A 20,502-nucleotide genomic window follows, 5' to 3' on the forward strand; every position below is an offset into this window, starting at 1 on the left:
TGCGTAGCTCAAATTGTGTATCTTATTTCAACCTACAACGCAGTGGAGGTGCACCCTTAGGAACCTTGACCTATGAGGAGAGGTTAAAAAACCTGCATGTCTAGTCTTGAGAAAAGGGGCTTAAGTCTTTAAATTTTATGCAAAGGGCTGCTTATTAAGAGGACAGTGATCAGTTGTTCTTCATGAAGGTCGAATAAGAACTAATGGTCTTATCTGCGGTAAGGTTTAGATTAGATATTAGAAAAAACTTTCTGACTATAAATATACGTAAGTACTGGAATGGGCTTCCAAACAAGGCTGTGGAATCCCTGTCACTGGAGTCCAGTTTGGACAAAAGCCTGTCAAAGATGGCTAGGTTTACTTGGTCCTGTCTCAGCACAGGAGGCTGGCCTTGATGACTTCTTGAGGTTCTTTCTAGCCTTGCATATCTGCGATTCTGTCTCTAATTCTACATGAATTTGCACAGTGACTGACTTAACTACTGGAACCAGAAGGTAACTTTAGGATTTGGTGCTTACTGCACATATCTATCCATACAAAACTTTCTCTGAATCTCCAATCTATGCAAATTATTTCTGCTAGAAGCTGGAACAATCTTTCATATGCATGGGGGATGGAAGAGTGGTTAATGAAGCTACACTGAGTTAACATCAGTGTGTACTGAGCAACAAAATGGCAGATGAATTTTAATGTTGATAAATGCAAAGTAATGCATATTGAAAAACATAATCCCAACTATACATATAAAATGATAGGGAACTAAATTAGCTATTACTACTCAAGAGAGAGTTTTTGGAGTCATTGTGAATAGTTCTCTGAAAATATCCACTCAATATGCAGCAGCAGTCAAAAAAGCAAACAAAATGTTATGAATCATTAAAAAAGGGATAGAGACTAAAACAGAGACTATCTTATTGCCTCTGTATAAATCCATGGTATACCTACATCTTGAAGACAGCATATAATTGTGGTTACCTCATCGCAAAAAAATATCTTGGCATTGGAAAAAGTTCAGAAAGGGGCAACAAAAATTATTTGGGGTTTGGAATGGCTGCAATGCAAAGAGAGAGTAATAAAACTGGGACTTCTTAGCTTAGAAAAGAGGAGAGTTAAGGGAGGAGAATGATAGAGGTCTATAAAATCATGACAGGTGTGGAGAAACTAAATAATGAAAAGTAGGAAAAGTTATTTACTTGCTCCCATAACTCAAGAAATAGGGGTCACCAAATGAAATTAATAGCAGATTTAAAAGAAACAAAAGGAAATTTATCTTCACAGAAGGCACAGTTATCCTGTGGAACTGCTTGCCAGAGGCTGTTGTGAAGACTAGGACTTTTACAGGGTCCAAAAAAGAACTAGATACATTCATGGAGGTTAAGGTCCATCAGTGGCTATTAGCCAGGATGGGTAGGATTGGTGTCCCTCGCCTCTTTGTATCAGAAGCTGGGAATGGGTGACGGGTGGAATCACTTGGTGATTACCTGTTACGTTCATTCCCTCTGGGCATTGACCACTGTCAGAAGACAGAATGCTGGGCTAGATAAACCTTTGGTCTGACCCAATATGGCCATGCTTAAGTTACTCTTCTAGTGTAATTGCCTCCTAATTTTTGGGACTGTGTGGTTTATACTTATTTATTTAAAGTACTCACTCCCTTCTGAGTTTGATAATATGTCTACAATTAGATGAATATTGTTCTGGGATCAATGGTTTTAAATTAATGTGCCTACTGAAATGTGTGTAATATTAATATAATGTAATCATTCATATCAAATGGACTATTATGACCAAGGATGTAGCTACTGCTTCTGACTGTTATGTTCAAGTTTTCAGCATGATGCATTATTCTTCCGTTCATTTTATTTTTAACGTTCTGCATTTTAGATCTAACTATGTAAATGTTTCCTATTACAATTTTGTTAATATTCTTTTTCAATAATATGTGTGAACAAAATTTAAAAACAATAACCCTGAAACCAAGGATCAGTGTAGAAGAAATTGCAAGTATCTTATACATTCTACAGATGAAGACAGTTTGGGCTCCAAAAACTAGAAAGAAGCTTTTTCTGCTGCAGGTTATTTAAGTGTTACATACTCTCCCTTATGCTTCTGTTGGAGGAGGATTCCACAGTCTTTAAAGTAACATAAAATGCAGGAAAGGATATTTAAAATCAGGAGCATCTGCAAGTCTGTGTCATTAGCTAAATTGTAAAACATCCAGTTCCAGACAGTAGAGCTCTTTCTCTTTATTAATGCCGTATTGCTAGTGGGTTGTATTCTCATTAAAAATGGAAACCTACATATACAGTATATAACATTAATTTAACAGTATAATACGCTTTAGAAATTTTCTGTATCCTTCAGTGTATCTCCGCTTTCAAATTATTTCAGAGTGATTTCATGTTGGCAGTTTTATACTTTTATTTAAAAGTCAATATCAGCCACAGTCCACTAAAGGAAAGAGGGATATCAGAGTTTGTATTTCATAACTTCTGCTCAATTAACCATAACTCAAGAAAATAACATTGCTAATGTTTTTTCACAAAAATAATGAATAAAGTTTTAATATTATAAGTCCGATACCTATGTTTGCACTTGAGACTTGTTTTAGGAGTGCAGCATAGATGTATTTGCATGAACAGAGCATTTGCTTAGAAGCAAGTGGATAATGATGTAATGTGGTCAGAGAACAAAAGTGATAAGAAAGTGCTGAATAGTTGTTTGAATATATTTAAGTAAAAGGTTAATATTTATTTGACATTTATTGAGCCGCAGTAGAAGCTGATTGATCTCTTGAGACTGGCAAAGAGGGCTGTTAATAATTCTAAGCATACCCAAAAATCTGATATGAAGGGAGGAAAGGGTGGTGTTTTCTATGGATTAATTAGTAATAGTCATGAAACAGCAAAAATAGCTTAATATAGTCTCATTCAACAACGATGATGTAACAGTTTTATAGAACAAGAAAAATTCGTGACTGCCTGTGAGTGAATCGCAGATTGCCAATTTTGTAAAATTGTATTGCTAGAGTGATTTCTGAAAGACATTACTTTTTTCTTTAATGCAGTCTGTAGTCCAATTAGCTAATTGCATGGCATAAACCATTGACATTATAGACCATACTGAAAAAAAGCATGCTGAAAATCAGACCAGATGAGATGGTACATATCTATGAAATCTGTTAATGTTGCATAACTACTTCTCTGCTAGCAAAATCTAGCACTTCCTTTAAATTAGTATCTTCAAAATTACAGTATTAACTTTTTAAATTCATACTTTCCTCCAGTAGAGGGAGCTTGTGTATATATGTTTGATGGCTTGGTAATGAGCCAGTTACTGCAAGAGTATTGCTCTCCCAGTTCTCTGTGAGAAGTAATTTACAGAAAACAGAAGTGTATTTTATCTCACATTTCTGTTGATTTTCTTTAATTTTTATTTCAAGATAAATTTTGTTTTACAAAAAGAAATATAGTTCAGAAATATAATGATGAATGTACAGGTAAACCTTACTTTGAACACCTGAGCCAGTAAATGGGCCTTTACAGACTAAATTTTGAACTTTGACTATCAACAATTAGTGTAACAATCTAGGGGATCCCATTTTTTTGACTCTTTATGGGGGTATTGTTTTTCAGAACACATCCTTGAAAAATCAGGCCTTTTAAGGTGTCTATAACTTAGCATCCAAAACCTGAGGCACCTAAAATGCAGAGTCATTCTTGGAAAATTTAGGCCTTCCATTTATTAGATTATTAATATCTACTGTTCTTCTGTTTTCTCGTTCAATGGAGAGCAAAATTAAAGTGACACATAACGTCTTTCTATCATCAACATGGCATTCTTTCCAGAAGTTTACATAAAAAGTGTTCTGTTGCATTCCTTTTTTCAAAAAGTTTTCTAGTGCCTTAGTGAAAGCTGTTGTTCAGCAGTTCTCAAATGAATATTTTTCATATCTATGCAAATTGCTAAAGATTCAGTTGGAAGCCAGTTTTTTTTTTTATTCAAATCAGACTCTCAGGAATTCACTGTGTATGTTTGATCATGTGAAAATTAAATACATCTTGTGTCTCCAGCTGCTTCAGTTATAATTTAATTTTGAGTTTCATTTGCACTTACATTCTGCAATAGAAAACAAACTTTTCATTGATGTTCCTCCCATGCTGATTATGCAATTTTTTCTACTATTTTGTTTAGTCATAAGTTTGGGAAAAAGATCACCTATTTGAACTATTTAAGTGACCTGAGAGAGCATCTCAAATATGACCAGCTTAATATCCCTGAAGATGTTATTCGGTATGTAGCATGTTAATAACATCTCCTGTGATGTGTTCTGAAATAGAGAGTTGTCTAATATTTGTTGTTTTTTAAATAAGATCTAAACTAATTTCTTTAACAAGTAAAAGTCTAATTTGCTATTTGTCCTTGGCTAGATTTGGCTCTGAAAGCTTCATTGTCATCAAAGAAACCTGTAAAGAGGTTAAATGTTTACAAAAGAGAATATTGTATAGTTCTCTACCAGTTTGGAATATCCTCTTAGCCTCACGTGCAAAGTATTTTCTTAATATAATGGTAGTTGCTGTGTCTTCGTTAACAAAACCATATGACATTATTATTTATGAAAGGTGCATACAGTTTATTTACTGTATGTCTGCATAATGCTGTTTTATTGAGAAGAAAAAAACCTGACCTGTTATTCTGATGTCCTAGCAGAAGATGATTTTATGTCACTGCTGAATGAAAATAACCAGAAGCTTTTTATTATGAGCATCAGTGCTGTGTGGGGGTTTTGGACACCTTTGTATAAATATGCAATAACAAAAAGCATAGTACAGTTTTGTGTTTGTAAAAAGAATTGCAAGGGGGGAGTTGAACAGTTGAGTAGCAACTGTAATTGAGTTTTGCTTTTAAATTATAGGAGTGTTCCTATCTCTTGGACATGTTTATTACTATATTTTATTGATTGAAGCAAAACAGCTCTTTCATGTGTTACTTAATGATTCTCCCACAAATGCTTTCATATATCTCACAAACAGTACAATTAAAAATAACTGGAGGTATTTGTGGGTCTTGCAGAAGATAGGCATTGTGAGAAATAGATTGTTCAATCAATACGTACTGTAGTTTCACTCTTAATATGTACAAAGTCACTTTTTTGTGGTTGTTTTCAGACATGATGAAAATCTTCGGGGTAAACGGAAGGGAATACCTCCACCTTCAGCTAAGATTCCTCCACCAAGACCTCCTCTTCCTACCCAGCAATTTGGGGTCAGCCTACAATAGTAAGCTGTGAGATTTCTTTGATTGTACCTCTGAAATAAACTCTGGAATGTACTGTATTGTATCTCTCTGGATTCATATCCCACAAAATCTGTAAAATAATTTACCACTGAGGGCTTTTTCCTCTTTCTATGTTATTCTCTATCTTTCTTTCAAAACAGTTGAAGCTGATAACTGTAAGGTCCGGTAGTAATGTCTGGTGACATCAGGTAAGTCTACACTGAAAAAAAATCTGCAGGAGTAAATCTACAGCTGTAAGTTCATGGGACTTGCACTACAGTGAGAAAAATAGCCATGTGGCCATTCCTATGTGGACTGTTGCTCTGTAAATATTTCCAAATTTATTATTGACTTTTTCATTCACTATAGGTAAGGGTCAGAACTCCTCCACTCCCCCACCAGGGAATTTCCCTTGGCTCCCAGTACGGGATTTAGATTATGCTCAGGCTACCAGAATTTAACAACTGTGTCTCTTGTCCCCAGTTCAGTGAGGGGTGAAAACCAAAGTTGTCTTTATTGCCTCAGAGAGGCTCATAGTTCTGCTACGTGCAATGCATTTCTGCTCCTTTCCCAGCCAAACTTGACAGGCACAAGAACTCCAGCTTCAGAAGTAACTTATGGAGCATGTGAAGAGACTTCAGTCAGACCCTGACCATGGGTATTCCCTTGTTCACTGATGTCCAGTACAGAGGAAGTTTGTGCCTCCAACCCTTTGATGTCTGAATCAGGAGTGGGAAGGTATAGAAATAAAGATCCTTCACTTGTATCTTCTCAAGAGATCAGAGGACATGCTCATAAACCAGAGCTCCTTCTAAATCCACTTTGAAGAGGAGGGATCCCTTCCCTTGTCAGGTGAGTCTTCACGCCCAGGCACCAAGGACTTATGCTCTCCTAAGCCATGTTGCCATAATCAGAAAGTGCTTTGTGAGAGACATTCATTGGTGGTACCAACACAATCACGTAAAGGAGTGCTGACCACTAGAACCTTTTGCACACTGATACCAGCTCTGCAAGGTGCTAGAGAACTCCACAACCACTGAGGGGAGCAGAGACTTAAACCTCTTTGGAAGATATTTTCATCCTCCTGTACCCACAATCTGCCCTGTTACCAGGGCTGAGTCTCTCCTTTAAGAGTTGGGGACTCTAAAGGGAAAAGTCCAGCCCATCTGCCCGCCATCGCTTCCAGACTTCAGTGGCACCGCTGTTGGGGCTGGACCCAGCCTTTTCATCATCAAGGGAATCAAAAGTGACAGGAGAGCCATTGTCACTTCCACCAAAGGTGTTTAGCTCAAAAAGACATTTGGGGATTTCCTGAAATCAACCTTTTCCAACCAAACCAGGACTTCCTCCTCAGGATCGGAGTTCCCCAATGCCTTGGAGCCCTCCACAACACCTCTGTAAAGCCTTATTGGATCTGTGGAGCCTGGACACACAGCCTGTGTGCTCCAACCGGAAGTCTTATCCCTTCTCCCAATCAGAGGTCAGCAAGATCCAACAACTGGAGGAGGAAGATGGTAAATCAGAATTGATACCATAGGGCAGGGGTTCTTAACCTTTTTATTTTCACACCTCCTCTGAAAGTGAACTTCATGTTCACACCCCCCTGGGAGCCATTTTGTGCACAGCTTAGCCCCACCCCCTCACCTGACAGGAAACTAGGGGGTGTGGCCAGGACTATAAGAACTCTGCCAAGGAGCTCAGTCAGGGCCCAGCCTCTGAGGGAGACAGAGGCCTGCCCAGAGCTCCTGACTGATGAGGCTGAAACCTGGCCCGGGCCTCCCACAGCCGCCTTCCCTCAGGCCAGCGAAGGCTTCCCTGCCTGGGCCGCTGAGGCCTGGCCAAGCTGGCCAGCAGGGCTACCCTCTGACCTAGAAGAACCCAAGGCTCTACTGGTGGCTGGCAATTCGGAGGACCGGCCTGAGCTTAAGGCCCGGCTCGAACCCCGAGGCCTGCCTGAACCCTGGAACCTGGCGAACCAGCTGGATGCTGGACGCAGCCGTCTGAGCTAATTCCCAAGTCCGATGGCTGGTGGCGCTGTGGGGTGAGTGAACCCCATTACAATGCCTAAATGAATAATATGAGCTTTTTACTTTGAACCTTTTCCTAATAAATTTACATAATATTTGAAGATGAAAGTCAGCAATGCTCACGTACTGTTATTGTACTGTGTCGTTACATAGGCCTGATTGATTCGTACTGCTATTGTAGTGCACCGATCTCTCGAAGTTAATAAGAAATTAATGTTTATAATTTTAATTCATAATATTAATTATGAAGAAATCTAAACTTTAGAATTTTATCCAGTGAGAAGGCAATTGTGATAAATTTTCTGGGAGGCACCTCGCACCTCACTGGTTAAGAACCCCTGTAATAGGGATTATCTTCCTCATCTCCTGAGGAGATGCTTTCTCCAGCTTCACTCTTTCCTCCAGATAACCATAGACTATTCCAGGATCTGTTATGGAGAGGGGCAGATAAGCTTCAGATCTCCTTGGAAGAGGTTCAGGATACATGACATAAGCACCTGCACATCGTACAGCTGACAGATCCAGCTTTTGGTGGATAGTGCTTTTGGTGAATGAACCCATGCTGGAACCAGCAAGCGCCATATGACACATGCCAGCAACTTGTGTCCCTGTCTCCAATAAGGCAGAAAAATGATACTTTGGTGCTAAATAAGGGAGCAGAGTTTCTGATTACCCACCTTGTCCTCAACTTTCTGGACATTCAGGTGGTCATTGAAAGATTCAGACAGCAAAATGCAAGAACTGCCCCCTATAAATAAAGGGGACAAACATTTGGAACTCCTACAAAGAAAGGTAGTTACATCAACCGGCCTCTGATTTAGAATATCAAGCTACCAGGCCCTGCTGGCCAATTATGATTTTCATGAACAATTCAAAGTTTCTAGATTCCAAAGAGAAACTCCCTCCAAAGCACATAGCTCAATTTCAAGTCTTTATTCATAGGGGTAAGTTGGGGGCTAGAAGTTCACTACAAGCCATAGCTGAAGTTGCTGACAGAGCGACAGAAACAGTGGTGATTGCCATAGCTGTGTGCTATGGCTTATGGCTATGCACTTTGAGATTCCTGAGAGAGATCCAAAATATGGCAGAGGACTGTGATAAAACTAAACTCTTTAGCAAAAAGATAAGCCTTTGCATTTGTTAAAAGACTCTCTCAGGCAACCCTCCACTCGTGGGCTGGTGTTTAATTGAACCCAAAGAGGGAATACCATGAGTAGCAATAAAAGCCCATGCCCTGGCCACAGCCCTTCTACCACCAATGAATTTACAAGCTGTCCCATAAAGAGCAAGGGATGCAAAAATCTAGGTGCGCAGCCCATGCACCCAACTTCACACCCCCCTGCCACTCACAACCAAACTTTAGATGAGTTGCTTGGAAATTGCAAATCCTGATGCCATCTCCACCCAATTTCACTGTCCACTTTGGCAGGTGTCTCGCACACTTTCCCTACAACTGGAGAGAAATAATGGACAAATGAGTTCTATTGTCCATTCAGGCTATACTAGCAAGTTCATTGCCCACCCCTTCAAAAAAAATCCCTTGCTGTCCCTTTTCAGAGACCACTCTCATGAAGTGATTTGCATCGAGGGGGTAGAATCTCTTCTCTAGCCTTTCCCTTGATGCTGAGGTGGTACCAGCTCTACTGCCGCATGCTGGAGAAGAGATTCTACCCCCTCAAATCAGAAAAAGGTGGTTCATATCTCTTGACATGAAAGGTGCAAACTTCCTTTTAGATATTCACCCTTTCCCACAGATGATTCCTCAGATATATGGTAGCTCCCCACCATATATAGGGTCCTTCTGCTCAATGGAGCAACAGCATTGCTTTACTAACACATTTTCAGTACTAGTAGCACAGCTCAGATGCAAAAGTACCACCATCTTCCTGTTTGTAAAGGAGTGGCTTCTTACGGTACATGGTGTCTGGAAGTCCTCGTTTCAACTTCCTTTCCTAGCATTCTTTCTGATTCTAACATAAGCTATAGAATTCATAAGAGAAACTCTAGATGTGGTCAGGACAAGTGCTCTCTTCTCTGTAGACCGATTCCACCCCACAAACAATCTGATAAAATAGATTACGGACACATGGTGTCATGTCCTTAGAGGACGCCTTTTGCCAAGCTCTACCTCCATTGCCTGAAAGCTTGCGTCTGAACAGCATATGTTCTGAGCAGACACAGCATGAACAGGTGACTGTGGTCTAGGGTGAAAGCCTCACAAACGTGGTAGAAGAACGTAGGGTTTGGGGTTCTCCCCCACACAGAAGAGCAAACAGTTGTTTCAAATTTCTCCCTGCTAGGGTAGGAGAGCCACATGGATGTTCACACACCTTAAGGCATTTGCATTCTTCATGGAAACAGAATGCACATAAATCTTCTGGTATGAAGAAAAGTCCGAGAAGCCTGCAAAGCTATTTTACCACAAGTACAATCCTGGCCTATTAGGATAATATCAGACAACCTAACAATAATCTTTTGTGAAAACAAGCAGGGAGTAGTGAAATTCATCTACTCCTTTTCATAGAAGTGGTCAGTTTATGAAACTGGTATATCCATAATCACATCACCCGGGGCTCACAATTCATTGGCAGGCAGCCTCAGCAGATAGTTTGCCATCGATCACAGGTGGCTGGCACCGATTATGACACAGTGGTGGATGTTATCTTTGCTCAGTGGGCAAATCCTACTTAGAAACTGTTCACATCACAGAAGAACATTCTGTTCCACGGAAGCTCAGGAACAGGTGTCCAAGCCCAGAGGTCTTCTGCTCTCCTGGAATGGCCAGGTAAGAGCTGCCTTTTCTCCCAGCATGCTAATACCTCTAGTTCTGCAAAAGACAGGTGAGACAGAGTTCCAGTCATCCTAATTGCTGCCGAGTAGCCCAAACTGTATTGGTTTCCAAGCCTTTTGTAAATGTCAGTCTATCTACCTATCTTCCATCCTTCCCAAGTCTATTAACCCAAAATAATGGCAAGTTCAAACCTCCCCACCTGGACTCTCATCATTTCTATTTAGTATTTGGTTGGATGTCAGATGTAGAGCACCTGAGCTCAGAAGTCATTGAAGCCTTTCTTAGTAATAGCAGAAAGGATAACACTTCCTGGTGGAATCCAGCCAAGTGGAAATGTTCTCAATCTGGCCCAGCAAAACTCATGGTCCTAGAGGCAGCAGGTATTCCGTCTATTTTGGATTATCTCCTGACTTTCAAGATGGCATGTGTCTCTCTCTCGGAACTCACTTCAAATCCACCTCTCAGCAATCAACACGTCACCTACAATTGAAGGGTAATCCATCTTCACTCAGCCGATGATAGCTTGGTTTCTGAAAGGTGTGATTACAGTCTTTTCCTCAATCATAGGATCGTAGGATAAGACAGGACCTCAGGACGTCTAGTCCCGTTCCCTGTGCTTGTAGCAGGACTGAATACTATCTAGACCATCCCTGACAAGCAGTTGTCTAATTTTCTCTTAAAAATCTGCAACAGTGGAGATTCCACAATTTCCCTAGACAATTTAATGAACATGTTCATGTCAGAATTCAGCTTAGATCGCTTAAACTAGTGATGCTCAAGTACACAAGGATATGTATCCCAACTATTAGCCAAACCCCTACCAAGGAACCTTCTTGTAAATTCCATATAAAAGGCAATGTAAAAATTAAAAACAAAGTAGCCAGGTCTCTACCCATTCTAAATGAGAAATACATGTATTAATTTAAATTGGATTTATGGAGAAAGGTACACTAATGAGGAGGAATAATGCAGTGGAAGCCTTAGAAAACATAAAACTGAAAATTATCAAATAAGTCTCAATGTCTTTATGGTGAACTGCTCTTATTCAGTCTGTCTCCTCTTATGATTTCTGTAACTTGCATCCATAATCTGTTAGTAATCTTGCATTTCTCTAGCAAAGTGACAGGTTGCAAGCCTTTGAGTCATGAGGGAAGACTCCTCACTTTCTTAGGAGCTAAACAGAGCGAGGGCAGTTTTACATCATGTAGCAAATAAGAATGCACATCTGCTGACAGCAGGTTGACTGTGACGACTGTGCTTGTGAATTCTTGCATCACCGGATTGCAGCTGGTCACTGCAGAATTGCACCTTGTATTGGAACTTTAGACTATGTCTACACAGCAGCGTTATTTCAGGCTAACTGACATTACTCTGAAATAACATAGTTTGCATCTACACTACAAGCAGTTATTTCGACATAATGTTAAAATAATGTTGAACTGGAGGACTTTTTTTACTCTGACTCCTGTAACCCTCATTTTACAAGGAGTAAGGGGAGCCGGAGGAAGAGTGTTCCTTCTCAGACTTCTTGCTGGGTAGATGGCACCAAAAGCTGAAATAAGCTATTTTGACATTAAGCTGCACAACTGATGTAGCTCAGGTTGCCTAGCTTATTTCAGCTTTAGCCCTGCTTTGTAAACATGCCCTTGGAGGGACAGTTCACTTGGGCCCTTGTTCTACCCTTGACTGATTCTGCACTTGAGAGCATATAATCGCAGAGCCCACATGCAGCTACAGTGAAGTACATAGTGCATGGATAAGGCTGCGATTCGGTCACGAAAGTCAAGGATTCTGTGATCAGCTACTTGGGCAGCCTGCGGCCGGCCACAGCTATAGTGGCCCCAGGCCAACTACTTGGGTGGTCCCCAGGTCAGCCACAGCAGTCCTCTAGTAGCTGGTTTCAGGGACCACCCGAGCAGGCGTCCCCAGGGCGACTGGCTTTGGGGGGGCAAGGTCTACTGCACTGATGGCCTCTGGAGTGTTCTCTGTTTTAGGCATCTAAATCCCATTGAAAGTTATGGGAGTTAGTCCCTGAACTCTTGTAGACTACTTTAAAATCCCAGACAGTGAATTAGACTTAATTTCCAAGTGGGTTGAAAAGCTTAGTGTCAATTTAGCTTACAGCTCAGCTCAGAGTTCTATATCTGAATATTAAATGGATACACTCAAGCTGTTTAAGCTCCTTCAAGGAGGTATGTGATCTTCATGAAAATTCTCTGGGAGAATTGGGGGAGGGAGGGAGAAAAGAGATTTTTGAATCTGTTGAGGGAACACACAATGATGTGTGGTTATATAAACATTTTATTGGCATGAATTAAGGACCACCGCATTATTCACGAGGACCACATGCAGAAATGAGTTATACAGGGCATTTCAAATGAGTACCAATACAACTTTTATACGACACCACACTCTTTTGTATTTTGTTTATGCCGTGTATATTACAGAATTTTAGACATTTTTTAAGTGTTTTAAAAGTGTATTGGTGCCACTTTTTGTAACACTCTGTCCTTACCTGCGAGCTCCCTTCATTTTATGTGTTCACCTGCATAGATGAAAAGACTTTTTTTTTTTTTTTTTTTTTAGGGAAAAAATATCTTTCCAAATTATACTATTATTTCATTCAAGTCACTTACCTGGAAATCAAGATATGGATAATGGAATTAGGGCCTATACGTGGGAACCATTTTTTAAAGAGGACCTAGTCAGTTGTTTGGTCCCCTCTCTTCTCTGCCACCCAAATTTTAAAATAACGCCATATTGTATCTCTGAGGATTTATGAAAGGGGAAGGGGTGAGATACGTCTCAATTCCAGGCTCTGACACAGACTTCTCATTCAGGCCCTGATTCAGGCAAAGCGCTTAAGCATGTGTTCAACTTTAATTACATCAGTGGGACAGATGCAGATGGAGAAATTTAAATGCACGCTTAAGAACTCTGTTGAATCAGAGCCTTAATCTCTATTAGCTTCAGTTTCCCATCTGTGAAATGGAGGTACTGTATTGAAACAGAAACTCTTTGGGGCAAGAGCTCACATACTTTCTCGCACAAGGGGGCGCTGAATTTGGTGCAGAGCCAGAAATACTATCTTAATACAAGTAATAAATAGTATTACTAAATACATTATTAAAATCATCCAGAAGTGCTGCATGGGATTTCCTTAAAATCTGGGGCATGGGGACTAAAAAGATTGACCATATCCCTTTAAAAATAGCTACCGCATTTAGGTAAGATCCTTGGAGCAGGGACATCCTTTGTGTTGATTTGTGCCTAAACAGCACAAAACACACTGTCATTGTATGCTAAAGAATAAGATGTTAATTGAATTTCTAGCTACATTGGTCAGATTGTTCTGGAGCCAAATACTATCTACTTCTTTGATCTAAAATAACTCCAAAGGTTTCCAAAAAAAGGTTGTTTAAAAAAAAAGTTGCCCTTTTGAAAAGATAGAATGAGTCAAGCAGTGAAGCTGATAATTAACTTCATGCATTTCATCATATAGAAGGGTTGTCTTCTTCCAGAATGTTTTGTCCTTGTTTTGTTTGAACACTAATTTATTGAGAGATGAAGCCTCAACTCAAAGTCAGTGGTACCATTCACATAAGTAATTTGCTAAACTAGGCTCTTTGTGCTCAGATAAAGTGGGCAGTGAGTATTGTGGGACATAAAGACTTACTGTTATTCGCACTAAGTTCTCCTATGTATAAATCGAGGCATTTCAAATAATTCCCATATACAGTACACAAGCATTCTGATATGAAGCAGGACATATTTTCTGTTCATTCACCAAGCCTACATCCACAATATAAAATATATAGACCTAGATGTTGACCATGTAGAAATATTTGCACAACCTTGATTTAAATGGAAAGAGGCAGCATCACTGTTGCTATTCTGAAAGAAACCATCACTAAAGATTTTATTTAGATGAAGTGCAAGAAAATAAAAATCAAGGCACTTTCATCATATATTGAGTTGATGAATAGAACTGTAATGCATAAATGAGGTTCCAGTTTTCAACATGTATATAAAAAAATCACAGCATGTGTCAGGCCTGGCATTGTCCTTTGGCGTACACCCTGCAAGTGCCTGTAAACTCCTGTTGCTCCATTCTGTTGCCTTTATAATCAAGGAACACCACAGCTGAGCTCCAGTGCAGCATGCAGGGTTGACCTTGGCTAATTATTGGCATCATTCTCAATTGTCTCTATTTGGTTTTTAACATCTATTTGTGGAAAGAAAGGAAATTTTTTAGTTCATCTAGTGATTACCATGGCTGGGGCAGAGGAAGAGGAGAAAGTGCAGGAATTGCAACGATCCCACAGCTTCCACTTCAGCTTTTTTTAAAACCTTGGGCTATTATCACAAACATTTTAGGGCTCTTTCATTTTTTTGCTATAATCTTTCCTGTTTGTGTGTGCTGTGGATGGGGGGGGGGGAGGGCGGGGAGAAAAATTCTAAACTGAATCCCAGCATGTCATATAGGGAGGAAATGAGAGAGAGATTATCAACCAAGAATACTTAATGGTGAATCAGAACAATGTTCAGCACCCGCAGTGAGTTATCACTAGTCCAAAAACTATAACTGAATTGTTCGACATATACCATGGTGCATTAACTGATAATACAATCTACTCTAGAAAATACTTCCCCTGACGTGTGTGTGTGTATTAGAACCCATCTCTTTAAAAATGGCATATTATTACAAAAAGATTCAGATGTATGAATATGTTCTGCTGTATTGCTGCTGTTTAAACAAAATGTAAGATATCGTTTATTCCAAATTGCCAGTAGTAATTGCTGCTCTTTATATTTGCATTGTCAGCCATCCAGCACAGCTGAGTATGTCACTGTCTGGGACAAGAAAGGAGAACACAGATTATGGGCTAGATTCCTAACAGTAAATGGGAATAGTTTTGCTGAGCTCAGTGGAGCTGGGCTCATATACCCCCGCTGAAGTTCCATTCATCTTCCCTTTTGTCTTCGCAAGTCCAATAATTTAACATTAACAGGCATATTCTAAAGTGCTGTGAGAGACACAGTGTAGACTTTCACTATCACTTTAGGAGGGAGGGATAGCTCAGTGGTTTGAGCATTGGCCTGCTAAACCCAGGGTTGTGAGTTCAATCTTTGTGAAGGCCAATTTGGGGCAAAAATTTGTCAGGGATGGTACTTGGTCCTGCTGTGAAGGCAGGGGACTGGACTTGATGACCTTTCAAGGTTCCTTCTAGTTCTAGGAGATAGGCAATCTCCATTAATAAAATGGCATTAAAATTAAGAAACATTTTTATGTGGTTTATGGTCAGTACTCTCTTCCTTATTCAAGTGTTCGCCTCAGGGACCTTCTTTTGTAGGTGGTACCTGTCCTTCAAAGGAAACTGGGATCCTATGCAAAGTACAGGCAGTCTCCGGGTTACATCAATCCGACTTACGTCATATCCCTAGTTACAAACGGGGGGCGGAGGGGCACAGCTAGTGCGGGGTGCCTCCCCCATTGTCGCCACCTCTGGCGGCGCGGGGGGTGCTTCCCCCCAGCAGACCAGGGAGATGCAGAGCTAGCGCCCCCCCCCCCCCCCCCCCAGCAGACCAGGGAGACGCGGAGCGGCTTTTCTCGCCGCGGAGGACACGGGTCTGCTGGGGGGAACAAGACACCAGCCAAAAGGGGGCACTCCAGAGCAGAAAAATTAATTTCCTAGGGAACAGCAGGAGCAGCAGGCAGTGAGACCCATTGTGTTACAGTCCCCACCTTGGGAGCAACAGCTCTTTCCCTCTTCAGCACTAGAGCTGCAAGTATCTTGTTAGCATCACGTGAAATTAACAAGTCCCTTCCAGCCTGGCAGAGGTGAAGCTGAAAAATTACCCAGTGGTGTGGGTGGGCAAGAATGGGGAGGAGCAGGACAGAAGGGATAAGCCCCAACCCCACACCCTGGCTGGAGCGCAGCAGGGTAAGCCCCGAGGGGATGGGTCTGGTTGCAAAGTGGGTGAGTGGACAATGAGGACCCACCTGTGGCTAAACTCCTGTTCCCAACACAGAATTTTTCTTTAAAATTAATCCTGTGGATAGATTCACACACACACTTCACAGGAAGGGATTTCCATTTTCTGCTCAGCAGAATACAACAACAGCTTTGATTATATCAATATTTCACTGTGCTCTCCAATGACTATTGATTACACTTAATACCCATTTCACTGAACCATCTGTAGCAAATTCTATTTGGAACAGTAATATGCATTGAATAAACTTTTTTTTAGTTATAAAAAACAAAGATTCTGACTATTAAATGAATAACTGGGATCTTTCAGGTACCCCAAAAGGAAGATTTGGATATAGCATGAAACACTGAAATTTATGATCAATTTTTAATTAAAATATCAACCAAAAAAACCTTCATATCTAAACAGTATGTGTTTTTCTTAGAATAAGGAAGTTGTATGAGAATCAGGGTCTTTTCCACCTAACTCCAGCTCCCCTTCCCCCCCCCCAAAATATGTACCAGTTCCGACTTACATACAAATTCAACTTAGGGACTGTAGGTTTGTTCTTATCTTGTATGTAACCCGGGGACTGCCTGTAATAGAGCTTTCAGAAATTGTTCCCTTGCATCTATTTTCTCTCCGAAATTGAAAAAAAATAAAAATAAACTAATACATAGCACGAGCAAACACTATAAATAACAGGCTTAATATTTATGCATTAGAATGGAGAAATGCATTTATAAATAAGTATTTGTATAATAATTGCTGTGTATTAAAATTGGTGTCCCCATAGTGAATGCAACTTCTAAAGAGATGAGAATAGGTTCCATGAGTTTAGATTATTGAAACTGACTAATGGTGTGATCAAGGTTTCATTGAGTGCACCTGGGTGCTGTTGCACGAACTTCAGTGAGAGTTTCATTAGACCCCAAATGTTTAGGACACTGTGGGCACGTCTAAACGATGGGGTTTTTTTTCAAAAGAGGTTATGCAAATTCCGTGGGAATTTCCATATCTTCTTCTGATCTCACTTTTGAAAGAGGATCTTTCGAAAATGAGAGTAGTCTGGATGTGGGTATTTTTTTTCCCAGGGAAAAAAATGCTCTTCCTTAAAAAAGGAGGTTTACATGGGGTTTTTTTGAAAAAGGGTTTTTTTCTCCCCAAAAAACTGCATCCAGACTACTTTCACTTTCAAAAGATCCTCTTTCAAAAGTCAGATCAGAAGAAAATATGCAAATTCCCACAGAATTTGCATATCCTCTTTCAAAAATTCTAAGTAGTCTAGACATAGCCTGTTTAAATAGCATACAACTATTTGTTATAACAGGAGCAACTCTTACAACTCTCCTGATAAAGATTCCTGTAATCTCCTTACCTCTGTCGTGATTGCTGTAACCTCCTTCTCTCTAGCATCTCCAACATCAACCTTGCTCCCTTTCCTGATTTTCTAGGATGTCCGTCCCCCTCTTTTCTCCATAACATCTTCTGACTTTTATGGGAGTTGGTATGGGATCCCCCCTCCTTTTAAAAGCTCCTAGTATCACAGTGTAGCTGCTTGTGGATATACTCTGGAGAGGAAGAATTCATGAACATAACCAATTCTCAGAGCTAGTACCATTGTATTTTAAAACATGTGTATATCGCTATGCTAGTACAGACTACTAGCTACACAGTACCACTATAGCAACATTACAGAGGTTATGACTAGAACTGAAGGCCAGAAAACCTTTAAAGCATGTCATAGGACTTCATTGCTCAGAGGGAAATCCATCTAGGAGTACTGGGCTGTGGATCTCACTACTCCACCAAACCATAAGAACATAAGAATGGCTGTACTGGGTCAGACCAAAGGTTAATCTAGCCCAGTAGCTTGTCTGCTGACAGTGGCCAGTGCCAAGTGCCCCAGAGGGGGTGGACTGAAGACAATGATCAAGCAATTTGTCTCCTGCCATCTTTCTCCAGCCTCTGACAAACAGAGGCCAGGGACATTTCTATCCCCTGGCTAATAGCCTTTTATGGACCTAACCTCCATGAAATTATCTAGCTTCTCTTTAAGTCTGTTATAGTCCTCGCCTTCACAGCCTCCTCTGGCAAGGAGTTCCATAGGTTGAATACGCACTGTGTGAAGAAGAACTTTCTTTTATTAGTTTTAAACCTGCTACCCATTAATTTCATTTGGTGTCCTCTAGTTCTTCTATTATGGGAACTAATAAATAACTTTTCTTTATTCACCCTCTCCACACCACTCATGATTTTATATATCTCTATCATATCCCTCCTCAGTCTCCTCTTTTCTAAACTGAAAAGTCCCAATCGCTCTAACCTTTCTTCATATGGGACCCGTTCCAAACCCCTAATCATTTTAGTTGCCCTTTTCTGAACCCTCTCCACGGCCAAAATATCTTTTTTGAGGTGAAAAGACCACATCTGTACACAGTATTCAAGATGTGGGCGTACCATAGTTTTATACAGAGGCAGTAAGATATTCTGGGTCTTATTTTCTATCCCTTTCTTAATAATTCCTAACATTCTATTTGCCTTTTTGACCGCCGCTGCACACTGCGTGGAAGTTTTCAGAGACCTATCCATGATAACTCCAAGATCTCTTTCCTGATTTGTCATAGCCAAATTAGCCCCCATCATACTGTACGTATAGTTGGGGTTATTTTTTCCAACGTGCATTACTTTACACATATCCACATTAAATTTCATTTGCCATTTTGTTGCCCACTCACTCAGTCTGGTGAGATCTTTTTGAAGTTCTTCACAGTCTGCTTCTGTCCTGACAATCTTAAACAGTTTAGTATCATCCACAAACTTTACCACCTTGCTGCTTACCCCTTTCTCCAGATCATTTATGAATAAGTTGAACAGGATTGGTCCCAGGACTGACCCTTGGGGGACACCACTAGTTACCCACTAGCTGTTGGCCCCTGAATTGCTGTGGCCACACAGTCTTGCCTGCAGTATGCTTGTGCACCCCAGGTTTCCACGCAGCTTCACAGGCAGCTATCACAAGCTTATTTTACATAATGGTGTGATACTGTACATTGACCTGGCCTATAATGAAGGTGTAAATCCTTTCACTGGCTATTCAAGTGCTATTTTTATATTGAAATGAATAATTCTTGGCTTGCGTGGGTAAGAATAAGATTCTGATGAGATCTTCATATTGCACCTGTAAGCACCACTATAGGAATAGAAGTACATTGGTGTCCGTGTTCCATTCCTGGGGGAATTCTGGGCCAAAAAAATTAAAGTTATGTAAAATTTTGCATATATTATTTGTCAAAATAACACTCTGTAATCATGCCAGTTTTAATTATTTTGGTAATTTATTTCAACAGTAGATTTATCCAGCATTGCTGGAGTCCTTAACTCAAGTAAGTTTTGTTTTTCCTCATTTAAATCATTGTTCTGGGGTGGGGTTGGGGGTGAGGGATTCATTTTGCAGGCTGCCCTGTGGAGAGGGGACAATCCCAGCCCCCTCTCACTGCAACAGCTTGGGGCTAGGTGAGAAGCATCTCTCCATGGCTGCCGTGGGCGCAGCTGGGGGAGGGGTGCACGTCCCCCAGCTGGGGGACTCACAGACAGGTACACAAACAAACTCTGAAATATTAGAGTCCCTTTCTCCATTCCTGCTTCCTGCTGGCCCAGTGGGGTTATAGCGGTCCCGATCCCCATCTTTGACCCCTTACTTACCCCCCTCCTTTTTCATTCTGCAATATAACTATCCATATTGTCTATTACTTATTATCCTGTTATCCTTTAGGCACTTACACATTGTTTGTTTAATCATTTGTTCCAGTATCTTTCCAGCTGTAGAAGGTAGGCTGACTGGCTTTTAATTCCCTGGATATTCTTTGTCCTCCTCTTTTAAGGATAGGTTCTGTTTCCCTTCTCCAGTCCTTAAGGATTTCACCAGTCCTCTGTGAATTCTCAAAAATAATCTCTAATCATTATAAGATTGCTTAAGCTACTCCCTTAAATACCTAGGATCAATTTTGTCAGGCCCTGACAACTAGAGTACATCTACCTTAGTCTTTAAACTTTTCTTTCCTTATTCTGTCCTGTGTTTCCTTCCACCTTATGGTTAATATTAATTGGCTTAAGCATCTGATCATAATTAATCTTCTTAGTGAAGACTAAAGCAAAATAGGAAGTAAATGCCTCAGCCTTCTCTCTGTTACTAGCTCTCCTTACCCTTTAAGAAACTGACCCACTCTTCATCTTTTTTCTTGCTTCTATGTTATTTATAGAACCTCTTATTTTCTTTTATGTCTCTTACTAGGTGTAATTCATTTTGTGCCACAGTCTTTCTGATTTTGTTTCTACTAGATTGTGCTGTTCTTTTGTACTCATCCTTAGCAATCTGTTTCCATTTTTGGTAGGATTTTTATTTATTTTTATTTACAGATTATTAAAGAG

The 20,502-nt window shown here is 40.3% G+C and overlaps 1 protein-coding gene across 4 annotated transcripts in view; it reads left to right on the forward strand.

Moving 5' to 3' along the window:
* Positions 1 to 20,502, forward strand: part of ARHGAP8 (Rho GTPase activating protein 8) — a 99,714-nt gene that overhangs the window by 55,827 nt on the left and 23,385 nt on the right. For all 4 annotated transcript variants that reach the window (XM_075899780.1, XM_075899769.1, XM_075899760.1 and 1 more), the window contains 2 exons: positions 4,195 to 4,293; positions 5,169 to 5,279. In XM_075899780.1, coding sequence (XP_075755895.1) covers positions 4,195 to 4,293; positions 5,169 to 5,279 — 210 coding nt within the window. The remainder of the gene's footprint in view (positions 1 to 4,194; positions 4,294 to 5,168; positions 5,280 to 20,502) is intronic.

Source organism: Pelodiscus sinensis, chromosome 1, assembly GCF_049634645.1.
Source record: "Pelodiscus sinensis isolate JC-2024 chromosome 1, ASM4963464v1, whole genome shotgun sequence".
In the NCBI taxonomy this organism is placed as follows: domain Eukaryota; kingdom Metazoa; phylum Chordata; order Testudines; family Trionychidae; genus Pelodiscus; species Pelodiscus sinensis.